The 11980-nt window shown below is 30.8% G+C and overlaps 1 protein-coding gene across 11 annotated transcripts in view; it reads right to left on the bottom strand.

Moving 5' to 3' along the window:
- PHF14 (PHD finger protein 14) overlaps positions 1 to 11980 on the bottom strand; it is a 178882-nt gene that overhangs the window by 128292 nt on the left and 38610 nt on the right. For all 11 annotated transcript variants that reach the window (XM_023532940.1, XM_023532945.1, XM_023532939.1 and 8 more), the window contains 6 exons: positions 11711 to 11857; positions 10787 to 11057; positions 10199 to 10305; positions 8327 to 8422; positions 6452 to 6555; positions 3974 to 4105 (listed from right to left, as the gene is read on the bottom strand). In XM_023532940.1, coding sequence (XP_023388708.1) covers positions 3974 to 4105; positions 6452 to 6555; positions 8327 to 8422; positions 10199 to 10305; positions 10787 to 11057; positions 11711 to 11857 — 857 coding nt within the window. The remainder of the gene's footprint in view (positions 1 to 3973; positions 4106 to 6451; positions 6556 to 8326; positions 8423 to 10198; positions 10306 to 10786; positions 11058 to 11710; positions 11858 to 11980) is intronic.

Consider the following 11980-nt stretch of genomic DNA (forward strand, 5'->3'; position numbering starts at 1 on the left):
AAATGAGAAAAATTAGAAAGTGACCACGCTTGCCCAGGAAAAAACTCAGAAAAGACATGAGAAGACCTTGAGATCAAGCTGATCCTCAGCATAGAGACAGCCCACTACAATAAAAAAAATTATAACAACAACAAAACACAACAAACCCTGGCAATAGAGGAGAATTTCATTTTCAGAGTTAACACATTATTAAATTCAAATTCCAGTTTTTGACAAAAATACCACAAGGCATACAAAGAAATAGAAAAGTATGGTCCATGTAACAGGAAAAAAAAAGTACGTAAACAGAAACTGTGTCAGAAGACTTGATGGCAGGTCTATAAGACAAAGACTTTAAAACAATTGTTATAAAGATGCTCAGTGAACTAAAGGAGGTTGTGGAGAAAGTCAAGAACACAATGTATGAAGAAAATGGAAATATCAATAAAGAGAGAAAGCCTAAAAATAAACCAAAAAGAAATTCTGGAGCTGAAAAGTAAAACAACTGAATGAAAAAAAAAAAAAAAATCACCAAAGGGATTAAAAGGCAGATTTGAGCAGGCAGAAGAATCAGTGAACGTGAAGATAGGACAATGGGAATTATTGAGTCTGAAGAACAGAAAAAAAAAAAGGTTGAAGAAAAGTGAACAGAACCTAAGGGACGTGTGGGACATCAATAACTGAACAAACATTTAAACTGCGAAAGTTCCAGAAGAAGAAGAATGAAAGGAGTAGAGAGAATGTTTGAAGAAATAATGTTCGAACATTTCTCAAATTTGATAGAAGATGTGAATATAAACACCTAAGAAGTTCAATGAATACCAAGTAAGCTATGCTCGGAGTCCCACACCAAGATGCAATATAATAAAACTTCCCAAAGAGAAAGACACAGAGAGAATCTTGAAATCAGAAAGAGAGACATTAAGAATAATCACATACAAGAGCTCCTCAATAAGACCATCAGCAGATTTCTCATCAGAAACTCTGGAGGCACTGGGTCAATATAGTCAAAGTGTTACAAGAAAAAAAGAAGAAAAAACCTGTAATCCAAGAACCCTATGCCCAGTAAAAGTGCCTTTCAAAAATGAGGGAGAAATTAAGATATTCCCAGACAAAAGCCGAGTAAGTTTTTTACCACTAGTCCTGACCTATAAGAAATGCTCAAGAAAATTGAGCAGGATGAGAAAAATGATACTAGACAGTAACTCAGAGCTGTATGGGTAAATAAAGATCTCAATAAAAGTTAATACATAATCGAAAATAAAAGCTAATAGTATTGTAACAATGGTTTTAACTCAGCTTTTTGTCTTTTTACATGATATGAAAAAAATTATTACTCTAAAAGCTATATTATGTAACTGTGGCTTATAAGTCCACAGGTTGATGAAGGATTTGAATAAACACTTCTCCAGAGAAGATATACAAATGGCTAATAAGCACATGAAAAGATGCTCAACACTACTAATAATTAGGCACATGAAAATCAAAATTACAATGAGATACCACCACACACCCATTAGGATGACTACTATCTAAAAAACAAACAAACAAAAAACGGAAAATAATATGTGCTGACAAGGGTGTGGAGAAATTGGAATATTTGTGCAATGTGTGTAAAATGGTACAGCTGCTTGGTAAAACTGTAGTGGTTCCTCAAAAAACTAAAAATAGAATTTCCATATAATTTGTCAATTCCAATTATGAGTATATATTCAAAAGAATTGGAAGCTGAGTCTCAAAGATATTTGTACACCCATGGTCATGCAGCATTATGTGGGAGTGACCCAAGTATCCATTGACAAATGAATAGATAAGCAAAACATGGTATATACATACAATGGAATATTATTCTCTTTTTAAAAAGAAAATTCTCCAATAGTCTATGACATGGATGAACCTTGAGGACATTATACGAAATAAGCCAGTCACAAAAAGGCAAATATTATATGATTCTACTTAGATTTGGTAAAGATGTCAAAATCACAGTAAGAAAGTAGAATGGCGGTTGCCAGAGGGAGAAAAGGAAGTTATTGTTTAATGGATATAAAATTACAGTTTTACACAATGAAAAACACTATATAGATAGATGTTGGCATGGCTGCACAACACTGTTAATATATCTAATACCACTGAAATGTACAAGATTTATGTTATGTGTATTTTGCCACAATAAAAAACATTTGAAAAAACATATGAGTAACACTAAAACTGAAACATCAGACTAGATCAGTGCTGTCCAATAGAACTTTGTGTGTTAGAAGTATCTAAATCTGCACTGTCCAGTACAGTAGCCAGTCGCCATTATACAGCAGCTATTGAACACTTACAATATGGTAAATGTGACTGAGGAACTAAAAGTAAACTTTTTTCCATATAGTTTATTCAAATTTAAAAGACTGATCGGATTGATATTTAGTTTACATGTGTTTATATCAGTACTCGTGAGAAAAACATAATTCTCTCATTAAGAATTTTCAAAGATCTCTTGCCATTTGAATTCATGCATCAACAATAGTCACACTGTCGCTCATTAATACAGTAAACTTAATATCAAATAAGTATTTATTTTAAAAAAGTAATAGCTTTAAATTTTGAACTCCAATAACAGAGTTAAATACAAAGTGCTATTTGTGTTGCTAATACAAATACATTAATTACCAAAATGCAAATTAGTATTTAGGATTAATTTTAATATCTTAAAATCCCCATTTATTTAAGCAAAATTGTTAAGCAAAAATTTTAACATTAAAACATTAAACAATAAGAGAAAAACAAGTTAGTAAGTAATTACCATGTGTTATTTAAAAATTTTTATGTATCTAATGCTAGAACCAAGCCCTTTATTCCTTGGAATCACAGATTACAATCAAAATAAAAATACCACTAAAATGTAATATACTAAATTGTTCCTGTCTTGTCCCATTAAAAAGATTAAAGGTTCCTTGGAGAAGTAAACATCTTACTGAATCTCCTAACTGAAATGATGAGATATTTTGAAATAATCTATTGATAGTCCTAAATTGTGAAAATATCACAAATATTAGATATTATTAGTAAGTAATAATAAAAACAACCACCATAAAACAGAAATGTCTATATAAAGATAAAAGAAAAGGACCAGTTTTTTGCTTTTACAGTATGTAATCATAGTACTAAGTGATCATTTCTACTGGTTGAAGTGAACTGTAGTCAAAGTTTCTCAAACAGTTCAATTCACTTTTAACATACATGAATTTCTGGGATATTAGGATGAATCACTGTGGGTTGTTTTTTCTTTTATGAATTATTTCCTCTTTTGTTTCTTATTCTGTAACTATAACTCTTGTCAGGACATTCTCTAACTTCTCCTGTTCACTCTCATCCTCACCCAAACCAATACATTTAGATGACAGAGAAACTTGCTTTTGGACCACTGAGATAATAGAAATGTTATGTCCTGTACAACACAAAACATTGAACAACTCAGAAATCAAAAGAAAATGTAACTACCAATGCAGAAATTTATCTATTCCTATTTCAAAATAAATGCCACAAAATAGTTTCAGTACACAGAGCAGACACAGATGGACATTACTTGCAATTTTTTCAACTACTATTAAATATTATAGTCTCCATCTTATAAATACCCATTAAGATATGAAAAAGTATTTCTGCAACATTAATCTGTACACAAGGTGTTAAGAAATAACCTAGGATAAGGCTATGGTCTGTCCAATTCACTCTTTTCTAAAACTAGAAAGGTAATTTGTATAAAAAGAATATCATGTCCATTTCAAACTTTTCCATGTCCTATATTCTTCCTGTATAGAATCATCCAATTAAAATTTGTACATCTGTCTCTTCCTTGGACTAAAACTAGGGAAAAGATAAAACTCATCATAGGTATCATCTCCATAAGCATCTGTAGTGATTCAATATGCCTTAGTTAATAAAAAAAATCATTAAGAAACATATATCAAATGTTTCTAGATTTACAAAGAATGGTTGAACTTACCAGTAACTGTTTTTGGTCTTTCTTGGCATCCTTGTAAGAGGAGGGTCCAGACATCCAAGATGGTAATGGAGTTTACAGGTATCACACAATAAAAGAAGATGCTGATCATGGTTCTTCTTACATATTCCACAACTTTGAAATAAAGGCAGCAAATAAAGTATTAGAATAATAATCATAGTGAAATGGTTAAGTTTATAGCATATATTTTAAATTTCAAACTAATATTGAAGGTCAACTGTAATCCAAAAAAAAAACCAACTTTTTTTAAAGAACTGTAATGAGGCATTAGCCCAAATAGATATTAAAACATACTACAGCAAAGTCACTATTATTAAAATAGCCAGGTACTGGGGTATGAATAGTTATCTAGATGAACAGAAAAGAATAGAAAATCTAGAAATAAACTCAACTGCATATAGAAATCTAGTATATGATAAAGGTGGTGCCTCAAATCATGAAGGCAACAATTAAACTTTTTCATAAATAGTACTGGGACAAGTAAATAAAATTAGATCTATACCTTATATAATATGCAAAAATAAATTCCAAGTGGATCAAGAATCTAAACATAAAACATGAAAACTATACAAGTAGAAGAAAATGTAAGTGAATTCCTTTACAACTTGTGCATATAAAAATCCAAATGTAAAAAAATGACAAATTTGAAAAGAAAAATGATCTCAACAGTATTTTTGTTAAAATCAAATGTTTTTTCCTAACATCTTTTTATAATGTCAATAATTATTAGTGCTAAACACTTTTGAGAATGTAGATAAATAGCCCAAATCTAGCATAAATTTAAATATTGCTAGAGTCAAACTTTTCGAAGGGCATATATAAGATCTATATTGTCAACTCTTAATTCTCATCTCTTAATTTTAATTACCACTTAAAACCTATTTAACATTAGCTTGATATTTCTCTAGAAACACAAATTATTAAAAATAGAATTTTCCATTTTCTACTTCTCTAAAACATCAAAAGTGACTTTACAAACAAAAATCAGTTTATTTTCTAACATTAATTATAAATCTTTCAGAGTCTTCAACATGTAAACAAACTACCTATATAAATGTCTCTTTTCAAAATCAGACTTTGAGTCTTAAAAATATACTTTTAATATTTATTGCAGAAAATGGAGTTTTACTATTGCTGTTACTGTTATTTTTAATTTTCGTGTTTAAGGACTCTAACTTTTCTTATACAAAAGGCATTTTAACTATACCCAAGCACTATACCCAAAAATCTAGGGTATATTTATATTAGGAATGTAAAAACTGAGAGAAAAGCTATCAAGAACCTAAAAGAGCCATGCATGTACAGAAACAACAACGATGCTGGAATTTTTAAAATAATCCTAGAAAAAAGGATCACACACCACCACCACCACCACCACCGAAACCAGTACTTGGTCTCAAAGTTGCTCAGAGTTTTAAAAAAATCATCTAAAATATATTCTGAGACAAAAATAAAGTGTAGTGACAAAACTCAAAAGCATAGCAATATTCCTGATTGTTCCAAATGAACCAGTTTTGTTTGGAAAAGCTGGACTGAGAATGTGCTAGTCTTCAGTCACTGAGACACTGGTGGTCTTTCCCCAAATTTCAAGGAAGTTATTTGCTACTACCAATGGAGGGATCCTCCTATCGAGAATGGAAAGTAATTATAGAGATTGATATTGTTGCTATTGCTGCTATTTCTGAGAAAAGAAGAGGTTGTGGGATATATTTACATATTACATAACCATATATACATATGTATGTGAATATATCAGCATCTTCTAAACTCTTCTCACTTAATATAATTGGTTACATTAAAAAAAAGTAAGATCCTAACCTATTTAGGTATGGAAAGAAGTCTTGACTATGTAAAATTACTATAATGGTGAACACTCCAAAATACTGAGCTAAAAAAGGAAAGAACAAAAATAACTCTAGAAATAAAATTATTACAACTGAACATAGAGGAAAAAAAATGTAGATTCAAATCTAAAACTTACCTTCACTTTCCATCACTGTACAAAGGCAATAAATAATTCATAGTGTATATACGATAACCATCACTACCTAAAAACACATGAAAACTCTAAAACTCATTCAAATAAAATAATAAATGTCCATTTATCTAATATATTATTTATTTAAAAACATAATCATCTATATTATTTAAAGTCACTTTCTAATTCTCCAAAATAGAACTGTTCATTTCCATGGAGTTTATGCACATATATCTCCAGTTAGTTAAAGAACAGAAAAGTCATTTCATGTCTCTTATCATTAAAAGAGGAGTAAAAGTCTCTACTATCATTCTACCTGAAAAGCATCTTTGATAAAGATATTAATAAAATGAACTTTAAATGGATCTTTCATAAATTCTGGTATGGATATAATTGATTCCCAAATACTTGAAGCATATTGCTACTAAAAAGTATTAGTTTAAAAATATGCAATATCAATCTGTCATAGTATCATTACTTGCCTATAAAGTACTGCAGGAAGAACAGATGTCTTTTGTGTGCCTCCTTCTTTTTTACTCGGTTTTCTTTCCTTGGGTGCTCGCAAAATTGCCGGTATGTTCAACTTCTATTGATTTGAACAAATGCAGTTTATTTTGTTTTAAAGAAGAAATACAAAGCAACGTTTTCCTCTCTATGCCACTCAAGTTAACTATATATATATGTTAGGACTGTGAGGGGAAAATGTTTTTACCAGCTATTACACTGGCAAAAAGGATTAAAATGAGTTTGTTTCAGTTAATTCCATTAGAAGCCTGTAATTACATGCTTCCGTCAATTTTCAGTGAAACATTAAAATACTATGAAAATTAAACTTCTACTTTAGCTTTAAAAAGTGAAAAACAAAGACAACCATTTAAGAACATTTAATAAAAAAACACAAAGTACACTTGACAAAAAGAATATTGAAGACGTTTATTTTCAACATCCCAGCTACGTTGGTGCTCCACAGGTTAATTAGAAAAATTATCTTATTGGACCAAACTCTCCACAAAGAGAATGAGATTCTCTTTGGGTTTCTCCTAATCTGTAGTATGCTGGCTTCTCAGACAGCAACCATCTATCAAAGTCATTTCTCAGTGGCCCAGTGGGCTGGCATCTGTTCAACCAACAAGAAAAAAGTGTCATGCAAGCGGTACAAATGAATTCTACTTCTGTTCTGATTTTACACTTGAACAGGGAAATCTGTGAACGTCTGTCTGTTAAAAGTCATTTAATAAATGAAAAGTGCCCTTTAACAGGAGATTCTTAGGAGACAAACTTGAAAATCAAGCCGAAAGATAACATTAGCTTGGCAAATAAATAATAAGTTTGCATTCAACATTAACTTCTGTAAATATAAAATATAAAACATCATCTTCCAAAACTCCATCAACAACCTATCACTAGGAACAAGGATCTGTTCTTCATAGGCAACTATTCACTCTCATCTTTTAAACTATTATTCATTATAATATAAACCACATATACCCAGCTCACAAAATAAGCATCTTCAAAGCTAGCATGAGACAATACATATCAATATGTATTATTTCCTAAAATAATATTTCTACATTAATTGTATAATGAATTTGACTCTTTGTAAAACTCTGAAATGAGTACAATGAAAAACATCTGTTCTTTGAATATTGTCCTTCACAAACAAAAATTTCATAGTGAAAGGACTAGTGAGTCTCTATCATCTTTAAAAAATATAACTGAAATTACCTGAATGAATTCTTAACTTATGAATTATATATACAGTACTAAAAAAAACATTCAAAGAAATCTATTTGGCAATGATACTTCTTTCCAACATCAAGAACTTTAACAGGCTAAAAATGTTCAAGGATAAAGTATTTTTTTTCTTAACTACAGTAATAGCTATACTTTAACACTAAAGTTTCAAAAACCATCTCTAACACAGCTCAACACCAAATCAACATGAAAATGAATCTCTCTAGTTTGCCTTTTAAATTTTACATCAAAAAAAAATTTAAATATTTTACAAGAACAGGACAGAAAAAAATGTGACAAGGAATCTAAAACTGCTAAATTAGAGGAAATAAGAATGTGCTAGGAGTAACCCATGCTTCAAATCTTAGTTTTATCGCAATGACAGGTAAATCAGAGCAAATGAAAAAATACTGGAAACAAGATAGCTGTTAAAACAACCAAATTAAGCTGAGGTAACCAATGTTCTTGGTGTATTTCGGGCAGAAATGATTATCCCAGAGGATTAGTTGGCCCTAATCAAACAGAATTCTTCATTTAGCAAAGTGACAGTTGTATCAGAGATCTGATCTTTGAAAATCATATAGGGAACAAGACTAAGAGATAGCAATTGGAAAGAAACTAACCTGCCCTGTGATTCTGCCTAGTAAGGCCCATATTCCTTGCCCTTCACTTCGAAGTTTTCCATTCAGGTTTTGTAGTTCTTCTAAAGATTCACATAGCTACGGGTAAATAATTCAAATTAGTAAATCATTAAAATATGTAGTAAAATATGTAAAAATTTAAATAATTCATCAATAAATGTCCAAGAACATCTATATTTATATTCTATATAATTTTAATATATTCAAGTCACAATACCACTGAGCAATGAGGCTATCTATTTAGTTAAGAAGCACTGACAAAATGTTACCATTTTATGTTAGCGGTTTTACTAATGATAATAATGATACTTACATTTATATATTGCTATAGTTTACTAAATAATTTCACTCACATTCTGCTAATGAATTCTTATGACTTTATCAAAACACATTTCTACTATATCCCAGTGAGTAAACAAGGATCATAGAATTTTTGTGACTTGGCCAAGATCATGGAACTAGCCAGAATCCCTAGGTCTTCTGAATCTAATCCCAGTACTCTTCGCTACAGTGTGGCTAAGTATAGGAAATTTACTTCCTACTAATTTTTTATCACTTAAAATGTTATCTAACAACACAATACCAGTTTTATAAGCTCATGATATTTATTATCTAACATATTAGACATACCTTCCTTTTAAATTATCTTTCCTTTTGAGCACTCTCATCATTAGAATGAAGAGGTAAAATGAAAATTTTAATTGAGAGGTATTTTTTTTTAACCAAAAGTAACATTACATGTAATGGCTGGGTGTAGAGTCAGAGGAAAGAAAGAGCAATAGGGGATCTTTTTATAAACTATATAAATGTCTAATCAATGTACTGTATACTTGAAACTAATAATAAAATATTTTTTTTTTTAAAAAAAAGAGCAGATACTTAAAAATATCCTGCAGGTATTCACCAACAAATCAAGATTTTCAAGGAGTAATTTCTTAAATGAATAATTAAAAGTTGTTATATTTAATATCAGATTATACTATATTTAAATCTTTACTATTAGAACCACAATGTTAAGACAGTATGACTGAGAGAAGAGAAAATGTAATGTACTAAACATTGTCAAAAAATAAACATTAAAGTCCCCCCCAAAAAAATAACATTACAAAACAATTCAATATAAAATTAGTAATTTAAAAATAAGTTTCTAACTTAGAAATAGTTCTATAGTACAGTGGTTAAGAATAAGGAATAAACACAGACTCATGGACATGGACTATAGACCAGTGGTTACGAGGTCAAGGGGTGGGGGAGGAGGGGGGAAGTAGACCGGGTAAAGGGGGTCAAATATAGGGGAGTAGGGGGAGGGTGAAGTGGGTAAAGGGGATCAAATATATGGTAACTGAAAGAAACTGGACTTTGGGTGATAAATACATAATAGAATATACAGATGTCAAATTATAATGTACACCTGAAAATTATATAATTGTATTAACTGATGTTACCCTAATAAACTTAATTTTTAAAAAGTTAAAAAAAAAAAAAGAATAAGGAATGGAGTCTGATTGCTTGGCCTGACTACCTACGTAAGTGTGGGCAAATTACTTCACCTGTTTAGGACTCAGTTTCCTCCTCTGAAAATGAGAGCATTAAGTATAACCCACATTATAAAGCTGAAGTGAGAATTAAATGTATTAATACATGTAATGTTCTCAAAATTGTGCGTGGCACATAGCAGGTGCTCAGTTAAGTCAATTATAGATGATGATGAAGATGAGGGGTAGGAGTTATAGGGAAGGGCCTAAAAACTCCATTAAGAATTTTAAAATGAAACATAAATAGAAATGCTATCACATCACAAAAGAAATCATCAATAAGATCTATTATATGTTGTTTCTCTGGTAACCAACTTACCTTATTATATTCCACATGAAGCTTTTCTTGTTCATTCTCTAATTTATCCTTTATATTCTTTTGTTCAGCCATATTTTCCTGAATTTGAATCATGCGCATATTTCTCTCTATTTAAATTAAATATCCAATTTTACTTTAGTAGAAAATAAAAGCTAATATCCAAAATACACAAAGGAAGAAGCTAGCCACAGAGATGATCACATGGATCAACCACTGTTTAAAACACTTTAAACGGGAAGCATGGAAGAGGGAATGCAGTTAGCATTAATATGAGTGGAGGGCTAAGTGGAGGGTCAGGGGAGGGAGGAAGCAATTGGGGGGATGAACATTATAAATGTCTAACCAATGTACTGTATACTTGAAATTAATTTAAATAAACTTATTTACCAAAAAAAAATGCTTTAACTCTATTCACGAATACATGAACCTAGCATTTTACAACAACTCACAACTTACTAGGAAAATAAACATGCTTCTGCTTGATATATGTAGCATGGATAATAAATTTAAAATTGACAGCATAGCAAATATTTTCATTAGCAAATTGTTCTCATTTGAAAACATGCACATATCAGTGTCTATACTGACCAAAATAATAATTCACAAAATCAGCAGTGAGAGCAGGTTGCTTATGCTTTCTCCTTCCATCCACACTAGAACTAGTATCTGAATTGTCCACTGGGAAGATGTCTGTACTGATCCCCATTAGTTCTGCTTTCCGCATCAGTTTACGAATGGCTGAAGCACTGCTAGTGAGTGGTCTAGGCAATTTTTCCCTTGGAACCCAGGCCTGGGGCCTGGTGGATCGAGCTAGCTCTGCTTTGGCACGATATTGCTGAAGCCGGGCATTGATCCTTGCCTATGTTAAAAAAAAAGAAAAAAAGAAAAAAGAAAGTATACAAATTTTAAAAGACATTAAAATGGAATATACTCCTTATGATTTTTACTTCCGTGCTTAGACAAAGTAAAGATAACCAGAATTTCCTACATCAAGGCAAATTCTATCTATCCATGATATACTGTATAGTTCTTGAGTTGCAATAAATTAGATCTACTCCTAGTAATAAGTGTTCTATAATCAGAGTTGTAAGAAATTAATTTGATTAAGCTTAAGTTTCTTGTCTTAATAACTACAATAGTCTCAATAAATTTACTTAATTTACATAGAAATACATGTTAAATGATGAGAAAACTGATCAAATCCTTTGCATAAATAAACATTTGAACAGGCTGAAAAAGATGTGGTCAACATATTGCATTATTAGACTATTTCCTCTAAGCCACACTTTTCAGTGTATTTGGAAACATGCTTTATAAATGGCTGCTGTGTTGACTAGATGAGGAGCAATGTATTTAGCCACAAACTTTACTCACAATCTTAATGACAATCTACTTCCTAGATAACTAACCAAATTTCATAACTATATTTCACATGGTATTGGCAAAAACACGTAAGATCAGAAATATATAACCTTGAATGAAAAAAAAATGAGTTTGGCATAAATTCCATACCTGCGCCTCTGGTGACAGCTGCTTCTCTCTCTCTTGTAAAGACATTTTACAATAAGATTGTAGAGCCAAGTAATTTTTTCTCTTCCACTTTCTGTCTAATCTATCTGCATGTTGCTTACAATAAGCAAAAAATGGATCTGCTATATCCTGTACCAAAAAAACAGGGTGAAAAAAAGCAAACATTTTTAATCCCAAAGGTCATATAAAATCTAACACAAGAGATAATTTTTAATAGTCTTCTGCAGTGGTAGTTACTTCTAAAATAAATAA

Source organism: Pteropus vampyrus, unplaced genomic scaffold, assembly GCF_000151845.1.
Source record: "Pteropus vampyrus isolate Shadow unplaced genomic scaffold, Pvam_2.0 Scaffold4, whole genome shotgun sequence".
NCBI lineage: Eukaryota > Metazoa > Chordata > Mammalia > Chiroptera > Pteropodidae > Pteropus > Pteropus vampyrus.